The 17,962-nt window shown below is 34.3% G+C and overlaps 1 protein-coding gene and 1 pseudogene across 1 annotated transcript; both read left to right on the top strand.

The window, feature by feature from the left end:
* Nucleotides 1–355: 355 nt before the first annotated feature.
* Nucleotides 356–2,456, top strand: LOC111914146 (uncharacterized). The gene is made up of 3 exons (XM_023909892.3): nt 356–600; nt 1,493–1,758; nt 1,962–2,456. The coding sequence occupies exons 1-3, from the start codon at nt 454–456 to the stop codon at nt 2,341–2,343; spliced, it is 795 nt and encodes a 264-aa protein (XP_023765660.1). The 5' UTR covers nt 356–453; the 3' UTR covers nt 2,344–2,456.
* Nucleotides 2,457–16,905: 14,449 nt separating this feature from the next.
* On the top strand, nt 16,906–17,023 carry LOC111914220 (5S ribosomal RNA; annotated as a pseudogene).
* Nucleotides 17,024–17,962: the final 939 nt, after the last annotated feature.

The raw sequence follows: 17,962 nt of genomic DNA, 5'->3' as shown, positions 1-17,962 counted from the left end.
TCATGTAATAAATGAGTCTCACAACTAATATGTATATAACAAAACTATTTGAATTTAATTATTATAAGTTTGAGGTTTACGGCCACGATAAAAAAATGTAGTTGTATGCCACGACTAGATAAAATTTGGTAAACATTTCTTAATCTCTTTAATCGGTAAACATTTGCCAAAAACATACCTTTGAAATCCTTAAAAACCAAGACTCTATACGTTGTGGATATTAACTTGCATGTAAAGCCCCTTTGGTGACACACCAAGACAAAGAATCTCTAACCTTTAAGCAACCTTTCACCCAAGCAATTCTAAAATGCCAAAACTTCAAACTCATATGCCTTTTTATCTGCCCTCATCTCATATTTCAACATTATACTAAGCACATGACACACTATCACATTCCCTCAAAGGCTCAAACACACACATCACCTAAACACACAGACTAGCCTTGACCCTTTAATGGCGGTGACACATGCAGATCTTGCACCAAGTCGTCGAGGAACTGATATCGGGAGTAAAACTGGCGTGGCGTTGATGGTCGTCTCCATACTGCTTGGCTTGCTTTGCTTCGTTCTTTGTCTTATTGCTGAGGCGACACGCTCGCAGGTTTTACATCTCTTTTTTTGATCGTGCTATTTGATTGTAGTTTGTTTGCTATAAGTAAAAAATATATATTATTCTATTCAGATAGATATTTTAGCTTGTCAATATGATGATTATCTTATAAAATAGATTAAAATTTGTGTTCATCGATTTTAATTGTGAAACAGGATATATTGTTTTTAAAATAAACTAACCAATTCCTCTAAGTTGACAAAATGACACATTGGTCCATTTAACTAAAATAAATTTATAATTTGCTACATATGAAATTCCGAACATAAAGTGACACATTTTCCCACTTCAAGATTACTAACTACATAATTGAGTTATTAGATTTTCAATTTATAATATTTTAGAGTATGTTTTGTATATATGGTGATAATGAAGAAAATCCATAAAAAGGCCAAAATATATCATAAACTCGTCTGTCAATTCATAAAAAGATCATTATAACACAAGGGTTTAACCATAAGGGTTCTGGCATATTGGCCTACTGGGAAGGCACATGAAAGATGATGGATAACCTATTAATCCATTTTCAAATCCTGACCCAATCATTTTTCTTATGGTTATGGAGGTTTGTTCACAATGACTCTACATTATGAGGCATACTCTCATGTTTGCACGGAGATTAGTTGAGGTACATGTAAATTGAAAAGTCGGAACCAAAAAAATACTAAATATAAATGAAATTTAGGCATGTTTATTTTCTTTCTTCGTCTATTTCATTAACTTTCTCTGTTAACTTATTATTATACATCAAGTCAAAAAGAAACATCATATGTAACATACCCGATTAAGCAGTATTCCAATTTAGCTTATCAAATAAAAAAATAATCATGTTAGTTATTATGAATTTTTGATAAAACGTTATCGTTTGCTCATTTTTACACAGGTAATACGAGAGGCAAGTGGAAGTGGTGGAGGGGAAGCGCATAAGAGCGATTGTAGATATAGTGGCAATGGTGAAACACCACTAATTTGTGCGGCAGGTGCATTTGTAGCCCTTGTGATCGCTATGGTGGTGCAACATACACATTTGTTGTTATCTGTTAGTAAATCGGACCCTGATCCTAGTTTACTTTTGACTTGGGATCCTCTCTCAAATGATCATCTCAACACTCTCACTTGGCAAGCTGCATTTTTCTTCGTTACCACTTGGTACATCTGAAAAAACCTTATTAAAGTATATTCGTTTATTTGTTTCACATAAATTGTAATACTTGAACACATATAGTTTATAGAAAACTATGGAACAATAACTACGTATGTTGTTTGCTTCAATTTGCGCTATACTTTAAACTTGTGTATTTTATGGGGACATACAATGCTAACTATGAAATGTCTATTCTCTTAAATTACAGGATTTGCTTTTCGGTGGGAGAAATTTTATTGTTGATTGGCTTAAGTGTCGAATCAGGACACTTGAAAGGGTGGTCAACCCCAAGGTCTAGTTGCTTCACTGCACGAGAAGGCTTGTTCTCTTCGGCTGGGGTGTTTGGGATCACAACAGTCTTTCTTGCATCTGGGTTGTCTATGACGGCTTTACGAGCACAATGGTTATTACAAGATCAAGAAAATGTTCGTCAAGAGGTTATGCAATCATCAATCCTTTATGCATCCCCGCCAAGACCATCAGAGGATCGAATCATGGCTGTTGGTGGTGAAGCACCAATTGTTAGACATGATCTATACCAAGAGTCGGGGCTAATTGAATATTTAAGGGCTTTTGATAAAATTCTTTAACTTATTTTTCATGATTGGATGGACAATAAACTTGTTCATTAGTATATACTTTTTGTGCCGGTATGCCATTTCGGCTTTCATTATAAGTTATGACATTGTACATTTTGAGCTTACTCGGAATTTAAAGTGATAAAACACACCATTCAACTAATAAGACGATAGTAAAAGAAGTTTAAAAAAAGATATTATTTAAGTTTTCATTTATATTAAAATACATATTTAAACAAAAAAAAATCTTAGTCATATCTTTGTATTTTTGTAAGCATCCGGCAGCTATATCATTTTGGTGTATTTTAATCACATTATCTAATTTAGATTATCAAATTATATGATTATATAAATATGAACTAGATATGTTGCCCATGCTCCGTGTAGGTCGTGTGCGTCTGATTTGAGTGTCGTTTTTTTTATACATTAATAGGCGTCGTTGTTGATTCTTTTAGTTGACTTTGGATTATTTTCATACGGATAAACAGTCGGAGACGGATACATAAAGGGCATGAAAAAAACAAAAAAGTTAAATATGATAACCAATATACAAAAAATATACAAAAAGAAGAAAATGATAGACACAGAAAATGCAAGGATGAAAACAGTCAAAAAAACGTGAGTTTCACAAAATATGGCCCAATTTCGAATTGGGCCCAATCTCTTCACATGGGCCTTACTCCAAGGCCCAATAATGCTCTCCTTAACCCAAAGGTTCAATTTCAGATGGCCCACTAAGGACCAAAATAACAATGTCCATGGAAGTATCCCAAACGAGGCCCAAAAGACGCAAAGCCCAAATCATTGAGTACACGGGGCATACTCAAATGTACACTAAGTGCATAGGCTGCATGGCTTGTACACTGTGCGTACGAGCTTGTACGCCCAACGTACCCACTCATTAAGCCATATTTCCAAAAAGATCTTAAATCCTTAAGACTAAGGGTCCTAATTACATATCTGAGTCATATGAAGTATCTTAAACCATAAATTCGTGAACTTGGTGGCTTTGCATGCCCCAAGTGAACCCAATATCGAAATATCACACATTACTTCCATAAAATGAACTTAAACTCATGCATGGGTGGTTTAAAGCTCCAAAGATGGCTACTTTATGACTCTAGGACCAAAAGAACACATAGAGTAGCAACTATAAGCTTCAAAAATGACAATAATCCACAAGATCTCATCCATGGGGCCAAAAAGGTCCAAAAAATCAAACAAAGGAGATCTAAGCATTAACAAAGCATGTTCTGAGCTTTATACCTCAAATGAATGCCAAATGATGATGATAACCCTTATCTTCAAGCTCAAACTCCAACAACTCTCCTTCACCAACTTCTTCTTCTTCCTTCCAAGGCATCAAACTACCAAAAATGCACTCCACAAGGTCAAGAACACACTAAGATGATAAAGGGTTCGATATTAGGGTTTCTAGACAATAGAGGTTGATAAGGAGGCTAACACATGGGACTTAATGACATTATATAGGGCTTGAACCCTAGAAATTAATGTTTTGAGTCTGGCCACGTACGCTGTACGTACAATCAACCAATTAGAATTTTGATTTTTGTGCCCGCACTACTATGCTGAAACTTCAAAAAATCATAACTTCATCTTACGAAGTCAAATTTGGACGTTCTCTATATGTGCACTCTCAGTTTAACAACTACTATGAATTTCGTTTAGATCACTTAGGTTAAAAAGTAATTTATCAAAAATCCACTTTTTACGATACATAGGGTTGTGCCAGTTTAAAAGCGAAACATCGTAGAAGCATAACTTCTTTATACAAAGTCGAATTTCAACATTCTTTATATATATGAAATCCTTGTCACATATACTATGACTTCGGTTAAGATTATTTATCCTAAACAATCTTCTATTAAAAAATAATTTTTAACGCTTATTATCTTTAAATTGACTAGCCTGAATCTGCAGGCGTTATAGATAGCTAGAAAAAAAATCTTGAGCATGTGGTGCACGTAAACACTGGAAAACTGCTTTCTGCCTAGCTATCATGTCAAAATGTACTTCCATATCTTGGACAATTTTACTAAAAATGGCACTCGCCAGTGTGTTCTGGGATTTGGGGGGCAGTGTCCTTAGTAGTAAAGTTGCTAAGGTCAATGTACAAAGTTTGTTATAAAGAGAAGCTAAGGCACAAGAGGGGAGGTTGTCACCTCGCCAATGGCCTTCAAGAATTTCTCTACGAATACATTTTGCACCACCTGAAAGAATTTTTCCGACAATTGTTGCAATCCCATGAAGATTTCATGACATAATAGTCGACGGTGGTGTCTGCAAGCACCAGGGCCGTCCCAAATCGATTTGAGGCCCGAAGCGAAATCGACGCTTTAATATTATCAAATAATTAATATATATATATATATATATATATATATATATATATATATATATATATATATATATATATATATATATATATACATATATATATATATATATATATATATATCCCTATTCTAATAAAAGAATAGTTTTATTCTCCTTTTGACATGTGTCATCTTATTAGACCTCTTAATTAATGTATATTTTATTCTTCTTTTTCCATGTGTCACCCTATTATGTCTCATAATTAATAATTAATATTTGCCACTTGTCAACCTATTGATTATTTATTTTAAATTTTAAATTTTAAATTTTAAATTTCCACTCTATCTACATTAAAGTAATAACATTAAAATAAAATTAATACAAATTATAAAGTGATATAATTTCACATATTTATTTAACTCAATGATTATAATTTTATATAACTAAAAAAATCTCTTAATTAATAATTTATTTAAAATAATTGATTAATAACTTTTATATATATATATATATATATATATATATATATATATATATATATATATATATATATAGGGTAAAGTGAATATACCTAACAACTTTATATAAGCTTAGGTACCTAACTCCATAATACTACATCGGTTTGTATCATATTTACATTGTAATTGTCTAAGGTTCTTAAACTTCAACCCCATAACTTGATTACTTCCAAAATCTTTGGACTTTCAACAATATCTTTCTTTTACATCACGTCTTTCTATCAAATACCATCTGATGGGCTTCATATCCTACCGCTACAAATGAAAGGATGTAGGAGAAATATAATGATGAATTTCCAAAATTTTTTGAAGTAGATCAATTTTAGGGATGAAGTTTAAGAACCTTGGATGATTGCATTGAAAATTTAATGCAAAATGACGTAGTTTGATGAGGTTAGGTACCTAAGCTTATATAAGGTTGTTAGGTATATTCACTTTACCCATATATATATATATACCTTGATAAGTATTTAGCTTCAAATGCTGAATTTTAATAGGTACAAGTCTTAATGTGATTTGTACAATACATTTATGCATAGAAAACTGATTCTATTGGTCAACCATTGAAAATATCTTAGGAAAATTTCAAAGTTCCTTAATTACGGATCGATAGGAAGAATCATTCAACAGTTTACAAAATTTTTGTTGCCTTCTTCTCTTATCCCCTATCCTCGGGCCTATATTTATGCATAATAATCTTATCTTATAAACTTATAAACAACAAGACACTAGTGGCATACCAAAACAACTTCACCTCCCTTGCACACTTCTACTACCTCAAACAATTGTGAAATCTTCCAACAACTACCTTTGTCGTTGCGACCGCACCACCAACCAGTCGAAACCCTCCAGAAATACTACCTTTGTCGTCACTACCGCACCACCACCCAGTCGAAACCCTCAAAAAATGTGACCATAAATTAATCTTGATCGATAATCACCGAGTTTCATAGCAATTCTTTGCATTCATCCTTGCTCCGACATCACTGTCTCACGTTCTCCCCAAGGATCAAAAAGGTAAAAATGGATAAAAAAAAAATACAGTCGATTGTTTCTTCTTCTGTTGGTTAGTTTCCTTTTTTTTCAAAAACATACTGCTTAAGCCTTTAATCATATGTTACCCTGTATGTGTATGTGTCCGCGCCTGTTCTTGAGGAGAAAAAGTAATGCTTAATAATTGTCCACCAACTGTTCAATGAAATTCCTCTAATACATACACATAATTACATTGTCTTTTAACCGGGTGATGGAAGATCAATATTTGTTGAATCTGCAGAAACACTTGTAAATGATGTAAATGGTCATTCATTTATCAAGAAGTGGATGAAAAAGACATCGAGATCACCATTTATGCGGAAGAAGTAAGCCATCTAGATTCAAATCAAATTTAGTCACTAATACCGGATATAAAATCTCTTTTGATTACCAGGTATCATAATTATTTCTCAGATAATATTGGGTATAAAACCTTTTTTGATTGTTGGTTAATACTAAATGCTAACATATCTTTTATCTTTATACAATGTCATTCTTATAAAAGTTAGTGATTATTTGTCTTCAAATCACGAAATATCCTCTGGGTGTTTTGGTAAATGGTAATGATTTTTTTTCTTGTAGTTAATTGGTATTGATGTTTTAACATATTCGGTTTCAAGATGGAAGTGGATATGTGATTTGGGTTTAGTAAGTTATTACAATTTTTACAATTTTTTTCTTTAGGGGCTGATCTAGGATTTTCTTTTCCCCTGGTATCATTTCTCTCTTCCCAAAGTTATTATATGCTACACTGTTTGTATCAGAACGTAAATTGTTCTTTTTCAGTTCTAGAAATGCAAAAATTTTCTTTATATGGGTTAGAATACAATGTATCTTCCAAATCAAGAAACGTCTAATGTTCTTGGAATCTAACTTGAAAAAATGTAAAGTAGTTTATGTTTATAGGTTGCAGAATTGGACCAGAAGAATTTTGAGGCCACTCGGGCACATACAATGCAAAAAAGACATTCTGGAGAAAAAGCTTGCTGAAATTCAGAAGGTTCTATCGGTAATGCAGGTTGGTGCTTCCTTTATTAAGATTCTTTGTTGCCTGATGAATCTATCAATATTTATTTGTAGATTTGTAAAATAGTTATATTGAAGATTTGTGTGATAACGAGCCTTCATCCAAGTTAAAGGTTTATTTTTTGGTTCATTGAGAAAGGTATTGAACATTGGTTTTGTTGGGGTTTACTCATTACTCCATTTTTGTTGGATAGTCTTTGTTTTTTCAAAAGTACATAAAATAGAGGATCAGATGTTGAGTAAAAAAACAGATTTAAAGATATGGAAATTGCACTCTGTTTTAGGATTTGGATTAAAGTTCTTCAAGTGGTTAAATGGTAACTGTCCAGATTTATCTTTCAATTTTATTTAAATAAATTTCCTAATTTATCTCTTATTTTTGTACTACTTTAGATATTCAAGTGATGGAAATATGGAGTAGTTGCAGTGATTGTTTTGTCATGGATGATTTTGGTTCATACTCAACTTCTAAAATGGTTACCTTGAGTAAGTTTATCTTTGTGTTTCATTTATATTTAATTAGATGTTTGGCTTCAAACATTTGTATTTAGTTTGATATTGGTTGCCCAATTATGGAAGCATATGTGACTTCTTGTGTCCAGAAAATTCGGTTGTTGTTAAAAGGAAATAAAATGAAACTTAGCACACTGGAGTACTCATTAGATTTGGCTGGTGTATTCTTGAAAAAACAAAATTCTTTTGACTATTGATAAAATGATAAAATGAGTGTAAATGTTGTTAATTTATTGTGCAATGGTTTTTTTTCGATTTGTATATAAAAAGAACACCAAGGTTGATTTAGATTTTGTAATCCTTTTGTTTAACTGAAAAATGGATGATGTTTTGGAGCAACAGTTAGAAAAAGGAAAAGAACAATGTTTACATTGAATAAATTTTTGTGTTACAAAGAGTTATTGACTATGGTATAACCACCAAGTGACTAATTTTTTGTATCTTGAGATATCACTATACCATATTACAATTTTTCTCTCTATATCTTCAAATTTAATTATGTTGATTTTCTTTTATTATATTATTTTGATATCTATCTATACATTTATGATTAACAAAATTTATGATATAATTTTACTTAGATGTTTTGCTTTGATTATTTGTTTCCAATAACTAATAGTAACGATTAAAACAATTATATAGGAAAATTTATTTTAAAATAAATGATAAATAAATGCATTTAAAATGGTTTGTTAGTTGATCTACGGATTTAAAAATATTAATGGACAACATCAATAAACACCATGAAACAATTGATAAATAAGTGCATTCAAAATGGTCAATTAGTTTGTGTATGGGTTTAAAATACTAATGGACAAAGTTAATAAGCATCTAATATGTTTCAACTTATAAAAATATGCAATCATGGAGTATATTCAATCATTCCCTCAAACTACCCCTGGAATTCCTGAATTCCCTACCCTAACAAATTTCATGGCATCATCAATGCAAAAGTGCTTAAGAACTTATTGAATCAAACACTACACACGATTAATCCGAAAAGAACAACATATTAGACCCAAAAAAGTTCATCAAAAAAATTAATCGCCATCTAAAAACAATTATATATATAATGAATTATACTCCTTCGCTGCATCATGAGGCTCCAATCGGTTCTGACGTTGATTCCAAAGTTTAAACGATTGTTGTAACCGGTTTTGGTACTAAGCATTTATAATTACATCTCCAAACACTTAGACAAAGTGTATGTGTATGTAATGATGGTTCTCAGTAAAATAAGGGTGGAGGAGGTGGGTCATGGTACAAACCATGAAGGGAAAGTTGGATGACCAAAAGAAAACTAATATTCGGTTCTGACACTCCTCGGTACAACCCAAAAACAGAATACTCGAACCTAAAGGGAACAAACCACAAAAAGAAAACTATCTTTGGTTTTTGACACGTCTCATTACCTACGACTACGACTGAAACATGAATGTCTGATAAACCATTTGTAAAAAAGACCTAATCTCCTCTAGAAACTGAATTATGAGAAAAGTATTTGCACCCATCGCTTGGTGCAGGCAAACGACTAGTATGTACATATATATATATATATATATATATATATATATATATATATATATATATATATATATATATATATATATATATATATTATATGTGTGTGTGTACTCGTGCAAAGCGGCAACAATAAATAGCTCTTTTGAGAATAGTGTTCTTACGGGGAAATATTTATTAAATTTTATTATTAGTTATTATGTAAAAATAGTTACCACTTTTAAATAAAATGATTGTGTTTAAACCTTATATTTATATTGCATGTTTATACATTTAATGTAGTTAATTAATACAAGTGTCTTTTTTTTTGTAAACAACATAGAGAATAGTGTAGTGGTGTTGGTTGAGGGATGTTGTGTTGATATGGCTAACTCTTATGTATATACCTGATAGCCTAAAAATGTAGGTGAAGTTTCATAGCTAATCAGTTTTCAGTTTAACAAATTTAAATTAATTTATATATATACATGAATTTAATACTTTAAAATTATCATTTTGCTCCAAATTAATTTTCTTAATAACTTTCCTTAATTCTAGTCTGCAAATTTTTGGTAAGTATTAATGATAATTACACAAAATTGATTTGTACAAAAAAAACTTTGTAACTTATATCTTTTAAATTCAAGATATGATTAATATGCTTTATAATATAGTATAAGATATATATATATACACCTTAATAAGCATTTAACATGTTTTGCTGAATTTTAAGAGGTACAACCTACTATACAGTATGTACAATAACTTTATGTTATGCGGTCAACATAAATTTTATTGACTCAATCCCTCATCCCCTATCCGGTCTAACAAACTCCCCCAACCTTTCTTATCTGGTCAAACATGTGAATTAGTCAAACTTAAAGCATCGTTCCTCAATTTTAGCCAATTGAATTTATCAAAACCATCAATTACATCGGTTAGACTGACATTATATAGCTCTTTCATATTGCAGATTCAATTGGCATCTCCGATTTCTCCATTCTCTTCCCATGTTCATCCCTATCTCCCTTCCTGGTTCATCGAAACAGCCATTGGTGACCTAACCCCAAATTGGTGATCTTAACCTCGCGCAGTAATCAAATCCTGAAGTAATCACATATACACTTGAAAGAGGTATCTCGGCCCCTATCTCCTTATATGATGACCAAAAATTCTCATTTTTTTTTCTCCCCTACCTCCCATTTTCTCCATTTCAGTAACCTCTAACATGTTTACTCTCTACACAACAACCGATGACCACAACAATCGTGTCGCTATATCTGCATGCTACACGTAGCAGCCGCCGCCACCACAATCAGCTGCCACTTGCCTCTTCTAGGATCTAAGGAGAATTTTTGGAGGATCACCATTCAATATGTACTATTGTAAGTTCTTCAGATTAATTGATATTTTGTTTATTTAATTTTACTTTGGTATGAAAATAGATCAAAACAGGCAAAACCTAAGGATCTCAGAGTCGATTGTGACAACCCAAAATTTTCCATCCAGTTCAGTCTAACAATTCATTGAAATTCAAACTCATTTCTGTTATCTTTTAGCATAATTAGGAGTTTATTTGAGCATTCTGAGCCTTGTACACTTAAGGAATAAGTGTCGGGGTTTATCGGTTGAAGTTATAGCTCAAGGAAATGACCTTAAACATCATTGCAAGGAGTTCATGGCCAACACATGGGAGTTTACGGCCGTAAACTCCATGTGGGCTGTAACTCTTGCCTATATGGTGAAAGAGTGGCCATTTGTTCATTCTTTCCTTCCATTTGGCCCAAATCCTCTCAAGTATCATCCCGATCTTCAAATCTCGTAAGCTTATTGTCTTAACTAGTTGATATCTTGCATGAACTAGTAATCTTACATGATTTCATCCATGAAATCATTCCATTTTGTAGATTTTCAGTTTCACCAAGAACACACACTCGTGTTCTTGGCCAGAAACGACCATTCAAGCTCCTAGATCGTAAGTACTCTTGACCCAACTCATTGTACACTAGGTTTATCATGTTTAGGACTTGGAAAACATAAGAAATCAAGAGAATCAAGGAGTTTACATCCAAGACATGTTCTTGGGCCGTAAACCCCTTTTAAGGGGGCAAATGACACCCTAACACTCTAGTAAGCCTTGATTTTTAGCATAGAACATTACACCATGGACCTAAGTACCAAGATTCACGAAATGGTACTCCTTACCATGAGTTTACGGCCGTAAACTCATGGGGGAGTGGTCCCAGGGCCGTGAACATTAAGCAAGGCCATTTTAGGGCCTTAAACCCACCCAAACACTTGTTTAAGCTTTGAAGCACTTAACCACTTAAGTTGTAATAGCTTTGAGCATCATTTAGTGACCCAATTGAGAGTTTACGACTAGGAGTTTACTCCCCTAGGCCGTAAACTCCAACACACATGGTCTTTGGACCATAAACTCCCGTATGAGGCTTTGCACTCCTTTGTTGCAACCCGATAGCCTCCTAGCACTTGACCAAAGTGTTTTCCTCGCAATAAGATATTTATACATGATTAATTAGTGTTAAAATCACTAATTGTTTATATACATATGTCTTCATATGTTATTAGGATCATTGTGTCTGTCTAAGTCTTCACTTGACACCAAGCACTTGTCTGATACTTCCTTCCGATCTATTCACTGCAGGTGAGTTCATACCCCTTGAATTAACCTTTTAAATGTTTCTAAATGTTTTTAAATGCTTTATGGTGGGATACAAGTTGAAACATGCTAGTTATTATATCAATCACATGTGATTAATAACTAACATGCAAATGGATTTACTATACGTTACCCGTTTTACCAAACGGATTTCTTCAAATGATTTTCATAGACGTTATATATGTTTAAAACTCTTTATTAAACTTTTTATTATACACTGTATGTTTCATTTCAAACTCTTTACAATTGTGTTTCAAACAAAGTTTTCTTTATACTTAAACTGTTTTATCAAACAAATACTTTCAAACGTTTTATAAACTGACATCAAGTCGATCTTTCCTTAGATATTAATCTTTTCAAAGGTTTTACAAAACTTATGTTATGCTTTTATATTATCAATTGCATGTCTATGTATGTATAGTTATATAAGCAATGTTTAAAAGGCTTAGGAGGGCCTGCTCGCCCTATTTCCTTTTTGCCGTTGAGATGTGGTCTGGTGGGGTATCGGGTATCCGTCCGAAGGTCGTTTAAATATTAGTTATATATCATGTGTACATATATAGTCATAAAGGTTCTTCCAGTTCATTCAATACCCTTGGGTAGCAAGGGTATACTTCCATGTTCATACGTACCAGTTACATTACTAGTAAGCTACCATATGGGTAGTTTAGGAAGATATTAGAACTATTACTAGAACGCGATATCATACAATGAGTCAGTTCATTCATGAGTCAATACTTGCTAGATAGAGAGAGAACACACATTACAGCTAGTACACACAGTACATTACTATACATGCTAGATAGAGAGAGAACACATGTTACAGCTAGCACACGCAGAACATTACAGTACATTACTATACTATTACATAGATATGTTTACATGGTTACATTTACATGAATACGTTTACATATATACGCTTACATGAGTACGTTTACATACATACTTTTACATGGATACTATAACAAAAAATTCTCCTTCTTATCCTTATTTTGTGATACATTCACATAATCGACGAGATAGATTGGATTTATTATCCTAGTACCAAAGGATACTTTGCGGGATTAACCATTCTTGGAATCTCTGCTAGCTACAGAGGTAAAAGCACATCCAAGGATGTCAACGGTTGATACCATTACAGGTATACTTTAAGGGACTAACTATTCCTACACCCAGTTGTTAGCAACAGAGGTAAATGTACATCTACGGATGTCTTCAGTTAACACTGTTAGTTATCTTAGTACAAAAGGATAATACTTAGGTTATTTCTATTATTACCTTTATCTTGTGACTCATTCACATAACCGATGAGGTGAATTATATTTGAGTATCCTAGTACCAAAGGATACAAATTCTTATAATAATAATAATAATAATAATAATAATAATAGTAGCACAGTCGGGTCTTGGTAGAAGGCTACATTTAGAACAGTTAGGTCTTGGTAGAAGGCTACATTCATAACAGTTAGGTCTTGGTAGAAGACTCCCTTTTATACTAGTAGGAATCATAGGGATTTCTAGGGTTTTTCAAACATTTACAATTGTTTTACAAACATTTTCATACTTATACGAACTTTCTTTCAAAACAATTTCAAGTCTTTCATTACAAGTTTTACAAATTAAAGACACATTAATACTTATGAATTCACCAGCTTTTTGGCTGATACTCGCTTTCAAAATAACTTGTAATCTCAGGTCACAAATAGACAGGTACGACGACCAGGTTTTATGAAGACGGAGTAGTTCAGACTCGTCTTTTATTTTGATTGCTCATATTATTTTTGTATACTATGAAAAAACACACTTATAATTAAAATTATACTATTAATGCAATGGATGATGTTGTTGCCTGTTTACTACTTTGCATTGTTGTGATACTTTACATGACGTCCTCCGCCCCAGAACGTTTCCGCCGTTCTTGGTTTTGGGGTGTGACAGATTGGTAACAGAGCATTGTTTATAGTGAATTAAGTATATCAACCCATAAAAGATATACTAACTATAAATACATATGGATTAAAAATACTCTGGCCAAGAGTTTATACTTTAAATAATAAAATATTTGATTTAGTATACGTTTCTGCATTCATACTAAAATCCGTGTCACAATGACAAGAACAAAAGTATTACGATTGTTGAATATCACAGGTAAGCTCGGGGATGTATGGTCAGTCTTGGGAGTGGCATAGCCTGATCAACTATGCTGGTCCGAGGAGTGATTAGCATATGCCCGAGAATGGTTGTGATATTGCGACAAGTCTAAAAGCTTACCAACACCACCACAATGAAATACCATAGGGGTATTTGGTCTTACTGTAAGTACTTTATACTTGAGAACTAAAGGAAAAGAGGATCTTCAGTGCTAGTTCAATAGTTGCTAAGTGGATACATTAAGTTATATGTAACTAGGATGATATAGACTCAGAATCTGTGAAATTTTGCTTTACCCCTGTTCCTCGTGATTTTGGAGTTAAGGTCACTTATTCGAAGGCCTATCCTGTTGATTACATATAATTGGTATGCACTTTACAAATAGTGACGTAACTAATAAATATCTTCTTATAATTATCTAGATAGTTCGTCTAAGGAAATACTTCTTGACCCCAAATCTCGCGTAATAACATGGTTGGACTCCATCCCCACAACTAGGGGTGTTCAAAAATATCCGCATCCGAAATATCCGATCCGAAAATCCGAAAATCTGATCCGAAATTATCCGAAATTTCGGATATCCGGATTTTCGGATATCCGAATTTCGGATATCCAAATTTTCGGATTCGGATACGGATAGTGAATTTATAAAGTTTCGGATATTTCGGATATCCGATATCCGAAAAAAATAATTTTTCTTTATTTTTTAGTATTTTAAAATGAGAAATTAGAAACATTGACATGCTTAATGGACTAATGTTCCCCACCATTTTCAATTTTTTCGTGACCATTCTTTCCAAACTTTTATTGCAAACCTTTCCTTTTACAATCGTTATACATTTGTTTGTTATAATCCAGGTTCGTTGGCTTATAATCAAAAACTATTTAGTAAATGCTACATATATTTATTTGTTGCTATCGATATCCATCTATGTCGCAAGATTTAACATAGTTGCTATTATTAATTTTAAGAGTTGCGGTGATTTTACGGATCGGATGTTCGGATGCGGTTTAAAATTAATGAAATTCGGATATCCGATTTAATATCCGAATCCGTATCCGAAATTTCGGATATCCGAAATTTCGGATACGGATTCGGATATCAAAAATCAACTATCCGAATTTTCGGATATCCGAAATTCGGATATCCGGTTTTGAACACCCCTACCCACAGCAACCCGTACCTTCCGAACGAAGTCAATGCTGGATGGTTTGGAGAAAAACCAGAGAATGATCATCCTATCCCTTTGAATGATCACATGATGAAGACCTTTCGGATAGTGTTAAATCCGAACCCGAAGTTGATAACCTGCCCCAGGTAGCTCCCTTTTCCAAATCCTAACCCTCGTCCGGCTTTTCATGGCCCGACGCCTCCTTTGGTAGAATGCTTGGAAACATGGAGCGAAGAGCAAGATCAATCTACGCCGTTTAATGGGGACCGAAGCTTCTACAACGTACATGAAGGGAGCTCAGTAAACAGAGTTCTACCAATCCTAATCCGTAGAGTTGCCCGAAGTGAAATTCAGGGCAGGACGACTCTCCAACATATCACAGAGGTTGATTCCAATGCGCAAATGCATACCCTCCGTACCAATCGCCTTGAACACACTCACGAGAGATCTGAGAGAAACCATGAAACCCTGCTGCAAGCCCTGGCTGAAACTCGAGCCGAAGTCATAGAGCTCTGAGTACGTCAGAGGATGTACGAAAGATACCTACTCGATATGAAACATCAACTAACTGAACTAAGGGTTCACCATAGGGGTGACCGTCGCCGTTAAGAGATACTTTACTTTACTTCCTTGTTTTAAAGAACTATACTCCTTCCTATATTCTGTGTAGCACTTTCCTATGTGACTACTTTGTACTGTAAGTACTGTTAGTTAGACCTTTATGCTGTCAGGGACTTTTTCTACTTCAGATGTGATGTAAGACCCTCTGCAAGGTCAATCTTCCCGATCTTATTACATCTTAAACATCAACGATAGTGGCAGCCGACTAACTTATGTGTCACTCTTTTGGTTCAAATACTTTCATCATACCTTCATTTGACTCTATCTGAAACATGATTTAGTCAAGTCATTGGACTACAGTAATTTAACTCCGGAGACATTTCCAATTCTCTTTCAGTGGTTGGATCATGTTATTCACCAACCAACGATACCTCGGCTTGAATGACAAACGTCTTGAGACCATTCTACGAACTTACTTCTAGTCCTTCTAAGGACTGAATCATAGGGATGTAGGTCGGACCTTTGCAAACATACTTCCATTCCGAACTAGGACTGCATCATAGGGATGTAGGTCAAACCTTTGTGAACATATTTCCATTCCGTACAAGGACTGCATCATAGGGATGTAGGTCAAACCTTCGAGATCATACGCTTAATTCTTCATTGAACAATCAACGTACATCCAGAATCAATAGTAGCCTTTAGTAGGAAATCTTAGTTCATCGAAAGAGATTCGTAAGAAGATTATTATTATTATGACTTTCCATCGCTCATACATTCCCGAGTTATATATAACGAAGACCTGGTAGACAATAGAATGTAAGATTTCTAACTTAGTTTCTTTTCCCCGTTGGGATATGGGACTAGAGTAGAATCACACATTTTATTATCCGCCCATTCTTGATTATATCATAACGTGTATAAGCTAAGTTTTCATGTATAATAACCCAGTTCTTATCCAGAATCAAAATGATACAAGAACCGTTCGGACAGTTTAACGACTACTCAGCAACAGAATGAAAAGACCAAGTCTCTCCCCTTTGGGAGCTCTGGTCTTATTCTTCAAGAAGACAGAATTCAGGGGTGCAATCATACCAGCACTAATGCACCGGATCCCATCAGAACTCCATAGTTAAGCGTGCATGGGCGAGAGTAGTACTAGTATGGGAAACATTTAGGAAGTCCTCGTGGTACAGATCTCAACATGACTTCCATTAGATATAGATGAGTCGGTTGACCAACTGCAAAGAATTATTTACCTTTCAGAGATAGACCTGAGATCCGAATATCACCAGTTGCGAGTGTTAGTGAAGGATGTTCTTAGGACAATCTTCCAAACTCGATACGGACACTACGAGCCGTAGTGATACCCCTCGGATAGGACCAATACGCTCGTAGTATTCATGAACTTAATGAATAGGGTAAGCCATTCTTACTTGGACCAGTTCGTCATTGTCCTTGTAAATGACCTACTTATCTACCCTCGTAGTAAGAAGGAAATCATAAAGAGCATCTACGACAAACCATGGAAACATTACGATCAGAGAAGCTTTATGTGAAGTTCTCTAAATACGAGTTTTAGAATGGAAGAGTCGAATTCCTAAGACACACTATTGGTGATGTGGGAATTCTTGAAGACCCTTCCAAAGATCAAAACCGTTGAGAATTTTTCAGCACCGAAGACACCGACGAGGATTCGCCAAATTCTGGGTCTAGCTGACCTACTGTCGAGAGTTCATCCAGAACTCCTCGCAAATCACGCAACCTCTTATGACTTTGACTCAGAAGGGAGTGGCCCTTGACTGGGAAGACAAGCAAGAGGAAGAAAACCTTGGAATTCCATGTGAAAGGCCAAATCCTTTTTGAAGTCTCACTCTGGGAAGGCTTTATATGCTTTGGAAAGCGTGGTAAGCTAAATCCAAAATAATAGGACCTCCGAGATTCTTGCCAGAATCGGTCTTGTAACTCACAAACCCAACCTACACCGCGAGCTCAGTAACGTACATCTTACCCTTCACGTCTCAAACTTTGAAAACGTACCTTTCCGTCAGGACTCTCGTAATCCCACTCGAAGAGATCGAGATCAACGAGATCCTCGCCTTCGTGGAAGAACCGTAGTGACCATCGACCAAGTGGTC

This window comes from Lactuca sativa, chromosome 6 (genome assembly GCF_002870075.4).
Source record: "Lactuca sativa cultivar Salinas chromosome 6, Lsat_Salinas_v11, whole genome shotgun sequence".
In the NCBI taxonomy this organism is placed as follows: Eukaryota; Viridiplantae; Streptophyta; class Magnoliopsida; order Asterales; family Asteraceae; genus Lactuca; species Lactuca sativa.
This window is presented reverse-complemented; position numbering and strand designations above follow the sequence as displayed.